This window comes from Giraffa tippelskirchi, chromosome 2 (genome assembly GCF_054371585.1).
Source record: "Giraffa tippelskirchi isolate mGirTip1 chromosome 2, T2T-mGirTip1v1.2.pri, whole genome shotgun sequence".
Taxonomy (NCBI): Eukaryota; Metazoa; Chordata; class Mammalia; order Artiodactyla; family Giraffidae; genus Giraffa; species Giraffa tippelskirchi.
Window position 1 is genome coordinate 164,966,312 of NC_137276.1, and position 19,743 is coordinate 164,986,054.

Genomic DNA, 19,743 nt, shown 5'->3' on the forward strand with positions numbered 1-19,743 from the left:
TTCTCATTGACATTTAGCTTATTAGATCTTGTTTGTCATTGTTCAGTCACTTAGTCATGTCCAACTCTTTGTGACCCTATGGACTGCAGCATGCGAGGCTTCCCTATCCTTCACTATCTCTTGGAATTTGGTCAAATTCGTGTCCATTGAATCAGTGATGCCATCCAACCATCTCGTCCTCTGTTGTCCCCTTATCCTCCTGCCCTCAGTCTTTCCTAGCATCAGGGTCTTTCCTAATGAGTCAGCTCACAACAGGTGGCCAAAGTATTGGTGCTTCAGCTTCAGCATCAGTCCTTCCAATGAATATTCAGGGTTGATTTCCTTCAGGATTGACTGGTTTGATCTCCCTGCTGTCCAAGGGACTCTCAAGAGTCTTCTCCAGCACAACCGTTCAAAAGCATCAATTTTTTGGTGCTCAGCCTTCTTTTATGGTCCAACTCTCATATCTGTACATGACTACTGGAAAAACCATAGCTTTGACTCTATGGACCTTTGTTGGCGAAGTGATGTCTCTGCTTTTTTTCTTTTTTTTTTTTCCCACTCTTTGCAACGCCATGGACTATAGCCTATTATGCTTTTCTGTCCATTGGCTTCTTCAGGCAAGAATGCTGGAGTGGGTTGCCATTCCTTTCTCCAGGGATGTCTCTGCTTTTCAATATGCTGTCTAGGTTTGTCATAGCTTTTCTTCCAAGGAGCAGGCATCTTTTTATTTCATGGTAGCAGTCATTGTCTGTGGTGATTTTGAAGCCCAAGAAAATAAATTAGATCTTCTGTTTCCTCCCTTTTGTGATTAAACACATCCATCAGGATCTGTTGGTTGTATCCTCTTAAATGGATGTTTAAAATTTTTTAAGATGTGTATAATTGCAAGTAGGAAGGCTTTTACAGAATAGTGGGCCATATTGGAGTCAGATGTGCTAAGTTTCCACCCCAGCTCATACCTTGGATAGTTTATTTACCATTTCTCACTTCAGTTTCCTCATCTATAAAATGTAGGTAGGTGCTAAACTTCCATGGTGGCTCAATAGTAAAGAATCCACCTGACAATGCAGGAGACACAGGTTCTATCTCTGATCTCGGAAGATCCCACATGTCACAGAGCAGCTAAGCCCGTGCACCACAACTGTTGAGCCTGTGCGCTAGAACCCGGGAGCCACAACTACTGAACCCACATGCCACAACTACTGAAGCCCACACACCCTAGACCCCAAATGCCACAACAAGAGGAGCCACCACAAAGAAAAGCCTGTGCACCACAACTGGAGAAAAGCCCATGCAGCAACAAAGACCTATCACAGCCAAAAATATAAATAAATAAATAAATAAATAAATTTATTATTTTTTAAGTGTTGGTAGGTATACAGAAGTTGTACTGGAAAGAACTCTGTCCCTTCCTGGGTGAAGTTGGGCTGCTCATTTCACTTCTCAGAGCCTCCATTTTCTCTTTGAAATGAGATGGTCAGATGGCACAGGTTAACTTGTAAACCTAGCATTCTGTAATGTGATTAAATGACAACAGAATGTTGCAATAGAGGAGAAAGATTGAATTCAATGCTAAATATGGGGCTGCTGCTGCTGCTTCTAAGTCGCTTCAGTCGTGTCCAACTCTGTGCGACCCCACAGATGGTAGCCCACCAGACTCCCCCGTCCCTGGGATTCTCCAGGCAAGAACACTGGAGTGGGTTGCCATTTCCTTCTCCAGTGCACGAAAGTGAAAAGTGAAAGTGAAGTCGCTCAGTCGTGTCCAACTCTCAGCGACCCAATGGACTGCAGCCCACCAGGCTCCTCCGTCCATGGGATTCTCCAGGCAAGAGTACTGGAGTGGGGTGCCATTGCCTTCTCTGTTGAATATGGGGCTAAGTAGGAATTTATAGCCAGCATGTAGGATGAGGAGTGGATGGAAAATTACCAAGAGGCCTTGGTCAGATGTCAGTGATGATGGCTCGAGGGAGGCCTGTGATTAGATCGAAGGTGGGAGGAGAGGAGTTTCATTGGATATCAAAGATGAGAGGATTCTTGATAAACTGGTTCATCGGGATGTTTTTGGCTAAAACTGAGTTCAGCAGGCCTAGAAGGCTTAGGAAAAACTAGAGACAAAGGAGTCTTTTTTTTTTTTAATTGTTTTATTTATTGGACACACAGCATGTGGGATCTTAGTTCCCCAACCAGAGATCGAACCCATGCTCCCTCCATTGGGAGCTCAGAGTCTTAACCACTGGACCACCAGGGAATCCCGAGACAAAGGAGTCTTAACTTTTAAAGTTTAGTCAAGGAGAGAGTCTTGTCACTATGAGCCACATAATTGCTGGCCATAAGTCATTTTTGGAACAGGGTATTGTAAATATATTTTTTAGAAAATTTAATGCAAATATATTGAACTCGATATAGGGATTATGGACAGAGGTTCAAATCTGACTTACCTAACCTCGTTGCAGAAACACTAAATTTCAGTCTTAGCTACTGTGACCTCAACTCTGCCAAGCTTTTACCCCAGTATGCTGCTTTATGCATTCTCGACAGCACTTTTTTCCTCACTTGGTCTGCTCCTGTCTTTAGTAAACTCTTTGACTAACTTTATTTCCTTTTGGTAACCTTCTTTTCATAGGAACCAGGAAAAGCTAAGGAGTAGAGTCAGGAAAGAACTAGAAAACAATACTCAGCTACTAGAGATGCCATTTGCCATGTAGAGAACAGGTAGTACCTTTTGACCGCTTTCCGTGCTCCACCTGCTGCTGCCTGTCACTCCATGGGTGAGGCTCAGTCTGAAGCATATTGGCAAAAGTAGCAGAATTGCTACAGATGACTTCCACGTGGAGCACAAACTAGGTTTTCCCAGACCAGAACTTCTCACCTAATCCTAGCTAAACCACACATACTTTTTGATGTCTTAAGCACAAGAGAACTTTTCTTTAAAAACTCTTGTGTTTAAATGTGAAAATAGAATTCCATTTCAATAAAAGCATGGCGTCTAGTTTTGGTTACTGATTCTGAAAATACTAGAGGAATGGTTCTTTAATTTGTTTTTCTGCTTGTTTCAGGGAGATGGCTGGGTTTATCACAAACCTCTTTGGAAAATAATTCCAACAACACAACCAGCAGAGTGACACATACTATTTAAGACTCAACTAAATAAACTTCTCTGTTTACCCTAAACCCTCCCAGTATGGAGTCATTGCACTGAGTGACCTGCTTCCTGATTGCACAGACTGAAACTAATTACACACGAATGTACCGATTAGGGCACCATAGAACTGCAGCACGACCAAAGTGTTGAAGAAGCACGATGGACTTCTCACCAAGCTGTTCATGTGATGTGAGCAGTATCATCTGAAAACCTTTCACCTGAATTAATAGATGATTAGTTTCTTATCCAGTTTCTGCTCCAGAAGCTAAGTTTGAATCCCCTGTTTTTGCATGGGGAGAGCAGATAAACACAACGAGAACTCAGTGATTTTAATTTCTTTATAGTGAAAATTGAAGTCTCTTTTAGAGTTTGTGCTTTGCTTTCTGTTAGTAGCTGAAGTATTCGCTACTCTTAAAACAAACCAAGAGGAGGAAGAAGATGACCCAGAAGTGGCTTCAGCCATTGTGCCTGAAATCAGTGTTAAAAAAAAATCAACCAGGTTGTCATAACAAGGCGTTCTATTCCTTCAAAGAGACTGTGTGCCTGTGTCTGAGGAACTTATCCATTATCCACCTCTGTTGGAACTCTCTTTTAAAAAGTATATTTATAAATTGATTAGAATTATAACCATGGAGAATTTTTTCTTCTGAGCATTTTAATATACTTGAAAACAACAGTGACTTGAAAAATTTCAGAGCGTTTTTCAATACCTAGTTTTATTAAATATTATACTTGGATGACAATTTTTTAAAATGTGTTCATGTCAATATGATGAGATTTTGGCCTTTCTCAAGAACTGAGGCATTAAAGAACATAGCAAATATTTAAAAATAAAACTGTTACTGTTTTCCTTACCTTTTTTTCATTTGTAGGTTAATATCCAGTATTATGTGCTATTCCTCTGGATAAGTATGCTTTATTTTACCTCCGTTCACTCAAAATTTAAAACAACTATTCCTATTTGTCAGTAATTCAGAATTTGAATGTGTGACTAAGTGCATGTATGGTATGGTTTTGTTTTATTTTCAAGGAAACTCAAATGCTGAAGAAAGAGTATGAAATAAAAAAGATACCGGGAAAAAAAGTATCAGGAAGTTGTATTCAGGTACAAATCTTTTTTTTTTTTTAAGTATTTTATTGAGGTTGAAGAATTACTGACAAAAGAATAGTGCTAATTATGGCTTTCATCATTCATTCAAGTATTTATTGAGCACCTACTTATGGTGCTCAACACTTGTTTTACTGCAAGCTACCTTAATTTTTCAAGAGTGGTGCCTTACTCTGTTTCTCCTGATGTGGTCTTCCAATCAGTGTGTGTAACATATACCTATTATTCATCAGCCATTGTAGGTGGCTGTATCTGTTGCATCAACATAAGAAGTTTAAGCTTTGTGCACTGATAAATTGTGTTTTATTGAAGGGGGTTAATAGGATGAAAATAGCAAAATAATTTTTTCAACAAATTGTAAATTGTAAGAAAATAATTGGTTTATGTACAACCATTTTAATGATTCCCTTGTTCATTTTTGCTGTGAAATGCACTGAAAAAAATCTCAAAATGAATTATAGTTCATGTGTTGGAAAGATTAAAAAATAATAAAACTGGACAACAATGATGCCTTTGTCTATTTTATGAGTGGAGAGAAATAGAAAGTTGGAGTTATTGCTCTATTCATTTGAGAAGGGCATTTATTTTACATGAAACTTTTAGTATTTTATTCATTTTTCATAGTTTTACAGTATTAGTAAAAATAATGGTTATTATAAATAAGTATAAAATGGAAGTTGATGAAAAAATAACCCGTGTCTTCCTTGACTCTACCCTCCCCCAAAGAAACTAGCTAGTATATGGCAAATATCCTTTTCATATGTTATCTTTAGGCATATATTCACTTTGTTGTGGTAGATGGTTTAGTCGCTAAATTGTGTCTGACTCTTACAACTCCATGGACTGTAGCCTGCCAGGCCTCTCTGTCCATGGCGTTTTCCAGGCAAGATTACTGGGGTGGGTTGCCATTTCCTTCTCCATATTTTATTTTTTTATTGGAATACAGTTGTTTTACAATGTTTCTGCTGTATAGCAAAATGAGTCAGCTGTACGTATACATATATATGTGTATATATATATATCTTTTGGATTTGAGAATGATGTTGATTTTTATTTTTTTAAATAATTTATTTATTTTTGTCTGTCCTGGATCTTCATTGCTGTGTGGTTTTTTTTCTCTAGTTGCAGAGAGCAGGGGCTACTCTCTAGTTGCGGTTTGCAGTGGCCTCTCTTGTTGCAGAGCATGGGCTTTAGGGTGTGCAGGCTTCAGTAGTGGCAGCATGTGGCTCAGTAGTTGTGGCTCCCAGGCTCAAATGCAGGCTCAGCAGTTGTGGCGCAGGGGCTTAGTTGCTCCACGGCATGTGGGATCTTCCCGAATCAGGGATCGAACCCACGTCTCCTACGTTGGTAGGTGGATTCTTTACCACTGAGCCACCAAAGAAGCCCAGGACATTGATTTTAAATCCTTACCTTCAGGAATCTTTTGGGAAGATAAGGGAGTAAACTTAGTTGTGTTTTTTTTTTTTAATGAAATATTTTAATGTTACTACTTAAGTAAATTGGAATAGAAGTTTTCGTTTTGTTCTTTGAACCATTTGAATGCTCATTTATTTCTTTGAATTTTTTAACCATTTTAATAATTACTGAAATAGGATTTTTTTAATTCTTGTTAAAAATACATTTAAAGTAATTGAAATCTCCCCACGTTGACAGAAGTGAAGTAATACCACTTTAGAGTAACTGTTTTACCTTGTCCTTTTAAAGAAAGAATAATAATAACCTATGAGTCCCTTTTAAAATTTTATTTATTTATTTATTTTTGGTTTCTCTCCATCTTCATGGCTGTGTGTGGACTTTCTCTGCTTAGGGCAAGTGGGGGCTGCTACTCTTTGTGACACCCGGGCTTCTTATTGCAGTGACCTCTCTTGTTGCAGAGCACAGGCTCTAGATGCATAGTCTTCAGTAGTTGAGCACGTGGGCTGCTGCTCGTGGGCTCTAGAGCTCCGACTCGGTGGTTGTGGCACAGAAGCTTAGTTGTTCTGCAGGATGTAGGATCTTCCCGGACCAGGGATCAGACCCGTGTCCCCTGCATTGCCAGGCAGATTCTTATCCACTGTACCACGAGGGAAGTCCCTGTCCTTTTCTTGACATCTACTGCAGCTCACTCACGTAACAAGAGGTAGAGGCCTTTTCTGGTTTTTGTTTTGTTCTTTTAGTCTACACCTTGTTAATTGGCCAGGGAAGCAGTTTTTGTAGCAGTTGTGTCTATATTTTGGGCCAAAGTTTTAAATGTACAGTTTCCTTCTGGCTTTGAGAAATTGTTTGTTAAGAAGTCCAAGACTGGAAGTGACAAAAAGTAGGTATCCTGACTTTTAGGTTGTGTATTGGGTGAAGTATGGCAGCTATATATTGATTCACTGAACTCTGCAAGTTGTAACCATCAACTGTAATACCTACTTGTCACTAAAATAAGAAAAAAAAGTATTGAGTTCCTCACTCCATAATCGTCATATATTACTCTCACTGTAAATATCTGGTACTTGATGAACCAACTTCTATATATGGATTCTTCAGTTCAGTTCAGTCGCTCAGTCATTTCCAACTCTTTGCGACCCCATGGACTGCGGCACGCCAGGCCTCCCTGTCCATCACCAACTCATGGAGTTTACTCAAACTCATGTCCATTGAGTTGGTGATACCATCCAACCATCTCATCCTCTGTCGTCCCCTTCTCCTCCCACCTTCAATCTTTCCCAGCATCAGGGTCTTTTCAAATGAGTCAGCTCTTCGCATCAGGTGGCCAAGGTATTGGAGTTTCAGCTTCAACATCACTCCTTCCAATGAATATTCAGGACTGATTTCCTTTAGGATGGACTGGTTGGATCTCCTTGCGGTCCAAGGGACTCTCAAGAGTCTTCTCCAACACCACAGTTCAAAAGCATCAGTTCTTCAGTGCTTAGCTTTCTTTATAGTTTAACTCTCACATCCATATGTGACTACTGGAGAAACCATAGCCTTAACTAGACGGACCTTTGTGGGCAACGTAATGTCTCTGCTTTTTAATATGTTGTCTAGATGGATTCTTAAGATTTATTAATTAATTTGGTAAGTCTGAAATTTTGTTAAAAATATTGCCTTAAGATGAAAGCTGACTTCTATTCAATGTGTTCCCGTAGAAAGGCGAATTGGTGTTATTATTCCAGAATCTACACTTTGGAGGGATTCTTTTTAGCTGCTACAGTGACTGGAAACTGAGTGATGATTCACCAGAGATAGTAGAAAAGTGAATATAAGATGATTTTACCATGTATGTGTTAGTCACTCAGTCATGTTCGACTCTTTGTGACCCCATGGACTGTAGCCCGCCAGGCTTCTCTGTCCATGGAATTCTCCAGGCAAGAATACTGAAGTGGACTGCCATTCCCTTCTCCAGATTCTCCCATATGGGGCTAAAAAAGACAAAGCTCATACACATGAAAATTCTAATAAAATATATATTCTAGTGGCATAAACAACATCATCAACAACAAAAATCCATATTTGGTCCAAAAACCAAATTGCAAAGGAAATTCTTACAAAGCATTTTCACTTAATGTTCAAGCAACCCTGTGAAGTTGGAAACTCAGGGATGGGTGTTCATACTGTACAGATGAAGAAATTATTGCTCAGAAAGTTTAGTGCTCACTTCAGGTCACTTAGCTAGAGTTTCATTCATTCAACAAACATCTGCTGAGTATTCCTTTTAGAGATGGTTGATGCACTGGACTCAGATGTGGTAAATACTCTGTATCCTCACAGACTTAGATGAGGGAAGAAACTAAAACTTAATTCCTGAAAATGGTATGTTGACACAGGCAAGGCTATGTATTGGTCTTTCCAAATCCCAGAAAAGTATCACTGATACCTCGGTAATGTGGAAGGCAGAGTTGAGCATTGAGATGAAATCAAGAAGGTTGGTTCAAAGTCTGCATAAGAAGCTCCAAACAATGCATCCAGGTGACTTACCCTTGTTCTACCCTACCAAAGACTCAGAGAGATTTAACCAGAGAGGTTCTCAATTCAAGAACACAAATTATTAAACTGAAAAACAGGGAACAAGTTAAAGTCTATAGACTTAAAAGTGAGACCTTTCAGCCCCTTCCTCTATCCCATTCCCAAAATATTGCCGGTTAGACTTATACCCTTAGGTGAGAGATTAAAAGATATATTTTCTGGAGTAAAACTCCAGAAAACAAAAAGTCCTATGCTAAATTGAAAGGATCCACCAACAAAAAGCTCAGCTGACAACTCTGTTAGTAAAGCCAAGTCACCAACTCCTTCCACATAACTCTCTACCCTCTCTCCAACACACTATACACATCTGTGTTCCTCCACAGTATATATATATATATATATATATATATATATATATATATATATACACACAACATCACACTTCATTTTAATAGCTAAGGTTCAGCAGACATTTCAGGAAAGCTTCCAACATAAATAAAAAAGAGATCAAAGCAAACAGGAGAAGAGAAATTAGAGGAAGGAGATAATTTAGGAAGTTTTGGGAAATAGCTTCAGAAAAAATTAAATCTTTAGACAGATAATTTTGCTTCTATGAAACATGAACAAAATGCTATTTTTAAAATGGACTGTTCAGAGAACAAGCACTGGTCTTGGAAATTTAAAATATGATAGTTCAAATTAACCACTCAATAGATGTTCTAGAAGATAAGTGCGAAAAAGCTCTCAGCAAATAGAACAAAAGGACAGACAATGGGCAATAGGAGAGAAATAATATGAAAATGGGAGATGCAGTCCGGGAAGTCTAACATGTAACTAGTGGGGATTTCAGGGAAAGAAAACCAATGGAAAGGATGATACTATTTAGGTATTTGTATATATATAAGATTTCCCAGAAGTAAATGATGTGAATTCATTTGAAAATGCCATGAATACCCTGCACAATAGGGGAAAAATAAAAGCCCAAACCAGAGCACATTGTGAAATTTCATAACACTGAGGATAGAGAGGGCGTCCTAGATGGTGCTAGTGGTAAAGAACTTGCCTGCCAATGCAGGAGACATAAGAGATCCAACATCCCTGGTTTGGGAAGATCCCCTGAAGGAGGGCATGGCAACCCACTCCTGTATTCTTTTTTTTTTCTCCCCACTCCAGTATCCTTGCCTGGAGAATCCCACAAACAGAGGAGCCTGGCAGGAAAAGTCCATACAGTTGCGCAAAGTCAGACACCACTGAAGCGACTTAGCACATATGGAGGCAAGGATAGAGAGAAGATTCTAAAAAGAGAAGAGTACCAGCCTTCTCGATAACATCACCTGAAGCTAAAAGGCAAAAGAGTAATACCTCCAATTTTGCCTAGAATTTTATTCCCAGCCAAAAGACAAATCTGACATTCAAGATTTCAAAATTTTATGCCAGCATTTCCTTTTCTGGAAACTTTTAAAGTATATGCTCCAGCAAAACAAGAGGGAAAAAACAGGAATTGGATAAAAAATCATGAAAAACAGAAGATCAAACACAAGTCAGAGAGGTTTCCACTCGACGATCTTGGGACTTGTTGTTGTTCTTTAGTTGCTAAGTCGCGTCTGGCTCATTCACGACCTCATGGACTAGCCCACCAGGCTCCTCTGTCCATCTAGACAGGTAGTCTCCCACTAACTAGCTCTTTCTGTGGACAGGTACTGACTTTAGGAAGTTATTTGAACCAAAATCTGTCTCACTATAAGGATATCATTGATCTCGATTCTAATGAAGTTCATATAAGATGAGAATGTTTTAATTTGTACGTCACAATACTTAATATATTTGATGACTATATATATGTATGTTCATTCTTCCAATTTTAATATTCTGGTGTTATTTAGCTGTTCTTCATATGATGGTACTTTCTCTCATGACCAATTTCCTGAGAATGCACCATATATCAATGTTACTTCCAAAAAGCCAAAATATTGCAAGTGGAGTCTTGTTTTGGATCCATGGATCTTTCATCTTTTTAACAGTTCTGTTAATGTATAATGGACTTAAAGTATACAATTTGATAAGTTTTGACATACGTCTCCATCCATGAAACAGTACCACAGTTATGATAATGAAAATATTTATCATTCCCGAAAGTTGACTCTTAATTCTTTGTAACCTCTCCTTTCCACATCTCCCCATCTTCTTTCCCATTTCCAGGGAACTTCTTATATCGCTGTTTTGTATTGTAAGGACACTTGACATTGAATTTAAGGCCCACTAGGATAATTCAGGATGGTGAACTCATCTCAGGATCCTTTATTACACCTGCAAAGACCTTTTATCTAAGTAAGGTAACATTCACAGGTTCCAGGAATTGGGATATGGACATATCATTTTGGAGGTCATCATTCAACCCATTACAGCACTAACTTCTTTGAATCACAGATGTGTTAACAGAATCAAACAGTATGGTCTTTTGTGGGATGTGGTAGGGGGGTGGGGTCTGACTTTTTCCATTCAGTTTAATTATCTGCTATTTATCTATGTTGATTCATATATTGTTTTTTATTGCTGAATTGTTTGGAATATGCCACAGTTTATTCATTTGTTCGCTGGTGTTGATGGATAGCTGTGGTTGTCTTCCCAGCACCTCATTCTGCCTCAAGTGGAAGAGAAAAAACTTCTCCTCCATCCCTCCAGACAAGGAAATGGCTTACTCTGGCCTTTAGAAGAAGCTAAGCCAGGCACTCTCTGCCCCTCAATCAGAATTTGGGGCTAGTGAGCTCTGTCCCAATTACATTCTGCTATTAGCTGGTTTTTAGTGCTGACTATGGGCTTCCCTGGTGGCTCAGATGATAAAGAATCTGTCTGCAATGCAGACACAGGTTTGATCCCTGGGTCAGGAATATCCCATGGAGAAGGGAATAGCTACCACTCTAGTATTCTTGCCTGGAGAATTCTATGGACAGAGGAGCCTGGTGGGCTACAGTCCATGGGGTTGCAAAGAGTCAGACATGACTGAGTGACCAACACTACTACTACTACTAGTGCTGACTATGTGTGAGTCTAACTGCCTCTCTGGGCTTCCTGGCCCTCATCAGAAAAATGAAGGAGTTGATTAGAGGATCTCTCAGAGATAATACCTTACCGATGATCTCCAGTTTGGGTTATTTATATAGGAAAAAAAAAATCCCCTCCTCTCCCGTTCCCCTTAGGGCTGAAGTTGGTGGTTTCTGGAACCAGTCAGCTGACTCAGATCTCTGCCATGTCACCGCTTGTCCTGCCTAACAAAGGGGAGAAGTGAGGATGGTAAGGCTGCTGAGAGTCACTCCCTGGTGGAAGCAGAGCTCTGACTTTAGGGCCCAGAGGCATAAAGGGACATGGTGACTCCGCCTCTCCATCTCAAGGAAATGATTCCCAGGAACCAAGCTGGGGTCCTCTCAGGACCAGGCCCATGGGGCAGGGGCTAGGGAGGAGGGCCCAGCTTGGGACTGGGGAAGGGATATGAAAGGAGGCAGCACTGGCCACCATTCCACCATCACCATTTTTACCTACTCCCTTCCTTGCAGTTTTAGGGAGAATTCAGGTATGAGGAAATGCCTATGTGGGCTGGAGGAGGAAGGACTTTCTTTTGACCTGACTGGTACAATGAGAGCTAGGGTGGGCAGGAGACCTGCCTGGCTTTAATAAGTAAAGGTGTGGTTTCTTATTATTTGTTTGCTTGTTTTGTCTTGTATTCTCTGTCCCACCCCCGACTCATTTATTAATTCTGGAGACCTATATGCTGAGTGCTGGGGACACAGAGATGTGAGACACTCCCCACTCCCCCATTAGCCTAGAAGAGGAGACAGTCTGTTAGTAAACCGGGTGAGATGTGCCAGAACAGAAAAAAGCCAGCCTTAAATGAAAGGGGTTAATGAGTATGTGAGAAGGAGATCATGAAAAAATCTCATGAAGAAAACAACCAGTCTAAACACAGAGCAGAAAAGGAGAGAAGATGGTGGAGGAGTAGGACGGGAAGACCACCTTCTCCCCAACAAATGTATCAAAATATCATCTACATGTGGAATAGTTCCCATAGGACATCTTCTGAACTCTGCCAGAAGACCTCAGATTTACAGAAAGGCAAGCCAGTCTCCTCGGAATGAGGTAGGGCAAAAGATAAAAGACAAAAAAGGAGACAAAGAATTTGGGATGGGGGCCTGCACCCTGGGGAGGGAGTCATGAAGGAGAAAAGGTTTCTGCATACTAGGAAAACCCCTCACAAGCTAGGTCAGGGGAGGGGAGCTTCAGAACCTCAGAGGGAAGCACAGAGAGACAGGTGCGCCAAAGGCAAAATGGAGAAACTTCACTACTGAGGTCGAACGTGGCTCACATGCTTGTGGCAAGTAGGGGCTGGGTGTGGAGGCTCAGGCTTCGGGATTGGTTCTCAGTGAGAAGATAATCACGATGGTGTGATCACTCACCTAGAGCCAGACATCCTGGAATGTGAAGTCAAGTGGGCCTTAGAAAGCATCACTACGAACAAAGCTAGTGGAGGTGATGGAATTCCAGTTGAGCTATTTCAAATCCTCAAAGATGATGCTGTGAAAGTGCTGCACTCGATATGCCAGCAAATTTGGAAAACTCAGCAGTGGCCACAGGACTGGAAAAGGTCAGTTTTCATTCCAATCCCAAAGAATGGCAATGCCAAAGAATGCTCAATCTACCACACAATTGCACTCATCTCACATGCTAGTAGAGTAATGCTCAAAATTCTCCAAGCCAGGCTTCAGCAATACGTGAACCATGAACTTCCAGATGTTCAAGCTGGTTTTAGAAAAGGCAGAGGAACCAGAGATCAAATTGCCAATATCTGCTGGATCATCGAAAAAGCAAGAGAGTTCCAGAAAAACATCTATTTCTGCTTTATTGACCATGCCAAAGCCTTTGACTGTGTGGATCACCATAAACTGTGGAAAATTCTGAAAGAGATGGGAATACCAGACCATCTGACCTGTCTCTTGAGAAACCTGTATGCAGGTCAGGAAGCAACAGTTAGAATTGGACATGGAACAACAGACTGGTTCCAAATAGGAAAAGGAGTACGTCAAGGCTGTATATTGTCACCCTGCTTATTTAACTTATATGCAGAGTACATCATGAGAAACGCTGGGCTGGAAGAAACACAAGCTGGAATCAAGATTGCCGGAAGAAATATCAATAACCTCAGATATGCAGATGACACCACCCTTATGGCAGAAAGTGAAGAAGAACTAAAGAGCCTCTTGATGAAAGTGAAAGAGGAGAGTGAAAAAGTTGGCTTAAAGCTCAACGTTCAGAAAACTAAGATTATGGCATCTGGTCCCATCACTTCATAGGAAATAGATGGGGAAACAGTGGAAACAGTGTCAGACTTTATTTTTTTGGGCTCCAAAATCACTGCAGATGGTGATTGCAGCCATGAAATTAAAAGACGCTTACTCCTTGGAAGGAAGGTTATGGCCAACCTAGATAGCATATTAAAAAGCAGAGACATTACTTTGCCAACAAAAGTCTGTCTAGTCAAGGCTATGGTTTTTCCAGTGGTCATGTATGGATGTGAGAGTTGGACGGTGAAGAAAGCTGAGCGCCACAGAATTGATGCTTTTGAACTGTGGTGTTGGAGAAGACTCTTGAGAGTCCCTTGGACTGCAAGGAGATCCAACCAGTCCATCCGAAAGGAGATCAGTCCTGGGTGTTCATTGGCAGGACTGATGTTGAAGCTGAAACTCCGATACTTTGGCCACCTCATGCGAAGAGTTGACTCATTGGAAAAGACCTTAATGGTGGGTAGGATTGGAGGTAGGAGGAAAAGGGGATGACAGAGGATGAGATGGTTGGATGGCATCACTGACTTGATGGACATGGGTTTGGGTAGACTCTGGTAGTTGGTGATGGACAGAGAGGCCTGGCGTGCTGCAATTCATGGGGTCACAAAGAGTCGGACACGACTGAGCGACTGAACTGAACTGAACTGAGAAGAATGGAGGTTGACTGCCATGAAGATACTCTGAGGGGGCTAATATGACACAGTGGAAGCAGACCAGGGAAAACCAGTGTATGTTAGTTGCTCAGTTGTATCCAACTCTGTGACCCCATGGAATGCAGCCCACCAGGCTCCTCTGTCCATGGGATTGTTCAGGCAAGAGTACTGGAGTGGCTTGCCATTCCCTTCTCCAGGGGATCTCGAACCTGGGTCTCCTGCATCACAGACAAATTCTTTACCATCTGAGCCACGAGGGAAGCCCTGAAATGTGTAGGACATACTCAAATTCTTAAGGGAGTGATATATGGGATCACCAGAGAAGCAAAAGATTATTCCCGTGGGAAATCTCTAATGCTGCCATGCTCTATGTGCTCACAGAACAAAGGACTCTGATCTACCAGTCTAAGGTCCCAGAGGCAGAGAAGCAGGCATGAGTGCCAGGGGCAGGAGAGCTTCAGTCTTGACCCCACAGATCACAACTACCATCAAGCTGTGAGCACATGCCGGTCGCTACCCTGCTACCCACATCTTCCTGAGAGGCTGAGTGGCTTGGCTCTGCCAAGGGTGTCACAACCTGGGACCAACTCCCCTGGGGAAGCACACGACCCACCCCAGACTGGGCAACCTCCCTCAGGGCCCAGCCATGGCAACCACTCCCTACACACCCCAGCAGTATCTGCTGTACCCTTCCCTCTTCCCACACAACTGAGCAAGTGAGTCCTAATAAGTGGCTACTTTCACCCCCTTGTGTCTGGGTGGAGAAAAGACAATGGAAAGAGACTTAGAAGAAGAGGCAACCCCAAAACCAAAGTGGAACACCAAGGGCTGTGAGCAAAGGAAAGAAGAGGAGACTGCCCCAGAAGTGGCAAGTGCAGAGGTTTAAATTCCTGCAATTTATCTGAGGTTTGTGCTTTAGGGGCAACTGCAGATTTTGAGAGCAAGTACAAGCTTGAGCAAGGGAAGATCTGAGTCTAAGGTGACCCCACACCACCCACAACAGGTTCAGAGGCCTTCCAAGATATATTGGAGGACTTTCTGAATAGGCAGATCGACTGCAGCAGGAAAACAGGAATCACCTGAACATTCCTCTCACTGCCACTCTCTATATTCCGCACCCCCCTGCTTTTTCCTTTTTCTTCTCATATTGGCCTAATACGGTTCTTTATTACTCCTTTAATTTTTATTTTTTGTAACCTACTTTTTCTTAAAAAATAAAAACACCTTATCTTTTAAACAAATTACATACTTTTTGTTTTTGATGTTTTTGATTTTATAATTTTGAGAGTCTAATTTTTTTCCATGTTTTTGATTTTTGTTTTTTGATCTTTTGTTTTTAACTTTGTATCTTTGAGAGTCTAATTTTTAGTACCTGTTTTCATTTAGGAGTTAGGTTATTGACTTGATTGCTCTCTTTTTCTTTTGACCTTTTTCCCCCTTTTTTCTCCTTCTTCGCTCCTCTTTGCTTTGTATAAGTGTGTGAATCTCTTTGGGTCATCTTGGATGTTGAGAATTGTTTCACCATTAGTCTAGGTGTTTTGTCTTCTGTGCTGTGTGCCCTGTGAAGTCTTGATGCTGCTGTAAGGGGTTGAGCCTGAACCCCAGAGGCAGGAGAGTCGACTCCAGGACTTTGGACCCCCAGAGAACTCCTAACCCCATGGAAAATTAATAGGCAAGAGCTCTCCCAAAGGCCTCCATCTCAACACTAAGACCATGTTCCACCCAAAAGCCAGCAAACTCCAGTGCTGGATGCCCCACACCAATCCTTCAGCAAAGCAGGATCACAACCCTGCATATTAGCAGACAGGCTGCCCAAAGCCATACTGAACCCATAGACACCCCAAAATGCACTACTGGCCATGGCACTGCCTTCCAGAGAGATGAAATCCAGCCCCATCCATCAGAACACAGGCACAAGTCCCCCAAACAGGAAACCATCACAAGGCACTAGTCCAACTCCACCCATGGCAGGCAGACTACACAATTGAGAGCAACTATGACCTTCCAGTCTGTAGAAAGGAGACCCCAAACACAGTAAATTAAACAAAATGAAAAGACAGGGAAATATGCAGCAGACAAAGGAAAATGGTAAAAACCCATAAGACCAAACAAATGAAGAGGAAATAGGCAGTCTACCTGAAAAAGAATTCAAAGTAATGATAGTAAAGATGACCCAAAATCTAGAAGATAAACGGAGGCATGGATCAAGAAGACACAAGGTCTTGTTTAACAAGGACCTAGAAAAATTAAACAATCAACAACACAATAACTGAGATCAAAAATACACTGGTGGGAATCAACAGCAGAGTAAGTGAGGCAGAAGAACAGTTACATGAGCTGGAAGATAGACTGGTGGAAATAACTGAACACAATAAAGAAAAAAGAATAAACACAGGGCAAAGTACACTCAGTATAAATTTACTTATTTAAAATTATTTCTAGTATTCAGGAAGTCCCCTATTGTTCTATAGATGTCCACAAAAAGGGCAGAATAGTTTAGGAGAAGACAATTGAAGAGCTCTCCACAGGTTATCAGTCACAGCAACCATCTCTTGCCTGTTTCTGGTTCACCTTTCTGAACATGTGTTGGACACGCTGCTTCTCAGGCAGAGGGAAGATCCCAGATACTGCTCTCTCTCCTGCATCCTGCCCTCATTTAATTCTAGTCCGGAGTGTTCTCATTCACAGCATGGCTTTCCCTTCGCTTTGCTGCCCTGGGAACCGCTGCTCTTTGAGGGTGGTTGGCTGAAGAAGGATAGGATCCCCCTCAGGAAGGTTGTACCTCTGATTAGTGACTTAACGTGTTCCCCTGTGGCAGTCCAGACAGCAAGGGGCAAATGATACCAGAAGTTCCAAGTAGAAGATTCCATCTAAGACATTAATGTTTTAAACTGATTCATGGTAATTTAAATTTTCTCACAAACACAGCCTTCCTCCCCGCTCCCCCCCCCCCACTTATACTGTCTATAAGAAACACTTTAAAGACACAGATAGGTTGAAGATAACAAAATGGAAAAAGATCTACTGTGCAAACAAAACAATAAGCATTATATAGCTGGTGTGGCCATATTGATATCAGATAAAGTGGGCCTTAATGCACAGAGTATCAGCAGACAGAGACACTTCTCCATGATAAAAGATCAGTTCCATTAGAAATACACAACAGTCATAAGTTTGTATGTGCCTAATATACATCTTCAGAATACATGAAGCAGATGTCACCCACAATGACACTAAAATGAGAGATGGGAGGGGTTGGGGCTGGTTGCTGGTCAAGGAGAAGAAGGGTATAGTTTCAGAGGAAGAAGAACATGACCTTCACAGACCCTGAGGGGTTGGCCAGACACAGGAGGAGAATCCTGGGGAGGGGAGCACAGAAGCTGGATGATGGGAGCAAGAATTGGTGTTTCATGGCATTCCTCAGCTAATAGCAGAGCTCAATAAATATTTGTTAAACCCATGACAAAATGGGAGCTTAAATCACACTATTCAGATGTAAGAAACTGAAGTTTCTCTGGCTGGATGAGGTGGGGAGTGTGTCCACATAGAAGGTGACTACCCCACCCTGGCTAGACAACCCTGATCCTGAGATTTTCCCATTCAGGCCCTCCCCGAGAGAAGTGCCGGGGTAGACATCCTCCTATCTGAATCAGAAGAATGGGGAGCATCTGAAATCTCCACCAAGTTAGTCTTGGGCTCTTCTAGACTTTAGCCAGTGCATGACTTTACCTTCATAATCAAGGAAAGGTGCCTCAGATCACTTATGCTAACCCCACATCATCAAACGGGACTTAATATTTAACTTAATTACAGTTTCAGGTCTTCCCAAAATGGAATCAAACTTGTCAATCAGGAATTACTTGGTCAGCACTAGTGAGGTAATTTGTTCTTTAGACACTACTGTTCTCAAAAGGAATGTGTCCTTACCACAAACAATTCAGTTTTTGCTGGTATAAATCCCTTGCCCTTGTTCCCTCTTAAGTCTTCCACTTTGTACAGCTCATTGCCTTTCTGCTTAGCTGGGATGCTGCCTGATCCATGAATTGTTGAATAAAGCCAAAAAGATCCTCAAAGTTTGTTGTTGTTGTCATTCAGTCATGTCCGACTCTTTGCAACCCCATGGACTGCAGCACGCCAGGCTTCCCTGTCCTTCACCATCTCCTGGAGCTTGCTCAAACTCATGTCCATTGAGGCGGTGATGCCATCCAACCATCTCGTCCTCTGTCATCCCCTTCTTCTCCTGCCTTCGATCTTTCCCAGCATCAGGGTCTTTTCCAGGGAGTCAGCTCTTTGCATCAGGTGGTCAAAGTATTGGAGCTTCAGCATCAGTCCTTCCAATGGATATTCAGGGTTGATTTCTTTCAGGATTGACTGGTTTGGTCTCCTTGCTGTCCAAGAGACTTGCAAGAGTCTTCTCCAACACCACAGTTCAAAAGCATCAATTCTCTGGCACTTGACTTTCGAAGTTTACCCAGTTGAATTATGTTTTTTTAACACTACTCACTGCAAGGTGAGATGCTCAAGTCACCAGCCCAGAGCAATTATCCCAATGGCTCTAGGACTTAGTTTCCTGGGTATCTCAAAACTGGGAAAAGGGCACAGTATAACAGATACAGACAAAGGTCCATATAATCAAAGCTATGTTTTTTCCAGTAGTAACATACTGGTGTGAGAGTTGGACCATAAAGAAGGCTGAGCACCGAAGATTGATGCTTTTGAATTGTGGTGCTAGAGTAGACTCTTGAGAGTCCCTTGGACAGCAAGGAGATCAGATCAGTCAATCCTAAAGGAAATCAACTCTGAATATTCATTGAAAGAGCTGATGCTGAAGCTGAAGCTCCAATACTTTGGCCACCTCATGAGAAGATCTGACTCATTGGAAAAGACCCTGGAGAGATTGAAGGCAAAAGAAGGGGGCAACAGACGATGAGATGGTTAGATAGCAACACTGACTCAATGGACACAAAGCTGAGCAAATTCCTGGAGACAGTGAAGGACAGAAGAGCCTGGCATGCTGCAGTCCATGGGGTCTCAGTTGAACACCACTTAGTGACTGAACAACAAAAATTAACAGATACAAATCTGTCCCTGAAAATATATCTATTTCTCCTATAATAAATTAATAAAGTCTTCTGATTTAAAAATGGTTCCTGGAAATTCCTTGGTGGACCCAGTGGTTAGGACTCAGCACTCTCACTGTGAAGGGCCAGGGTTGTTCAACCCTTGGTGGGGAAATTAAGATTCCACAAGTCACACAGTGAGGCCACAAAAAAACCCAAAAAAACTAAGAATTTGCCTAGCATGGATATTCCCTGAAAAACTGTTTAAATGCCTTGAAACATTAAAGCTTTGCTTATTTATTTGGCTGTGGTGGGTCTCTGTTGCTGCACATGGGCTTTCTCTAGTTGTTGTGCACAGGCTTCTCATTAGTGGCTTCTCTTGTTGTTGAGGAGAAGGCAATGGCAACCCACTCCAGTACTCTTGCCTGGAAAATCCCATGGACGGAGGAGCCTGGTAGACTGCAGTCTATGGGGTAGTGAAGAGTCGGACACGACTGAGCGACTTCACTTTCACTTTTCACTTTCATGCATC

The 19,743-nt window shown here is 41.7% G+C and overlaps 1 protein-coding gene across 3 annotated transcripts in view; it reads left to right on the forward strand.

Annotated features, from left to right (window-relative positions):
* Positions 1-4,737, forward strand: part of OSBPL11 (oxysterol binding protein like 11) — a 90,461-nt gene extending 85,724 nt beyond the window's left edge. For 2 of the 3 annotated variants that reach the window (XM_081571671.1, XM_081571672.1), the window contains one exon: positions 3,039-4,737. In XM_081571671.1, the coding sequence (XP_081427797.1) occupies positions 3,039-3,104 (66 nt within the window). In that variant the 3' untranslated portion in view covers positions 3,105-4,737. The remainder of the gene's footprint in view (positions 1-3,038) is intronic. The other variant, XM_081571670.1, reaches the window with a different exon arrangement.
* The last annotated feature ends 15,006 nt before the right edge of the window (positions 4,738-19,743 follow it).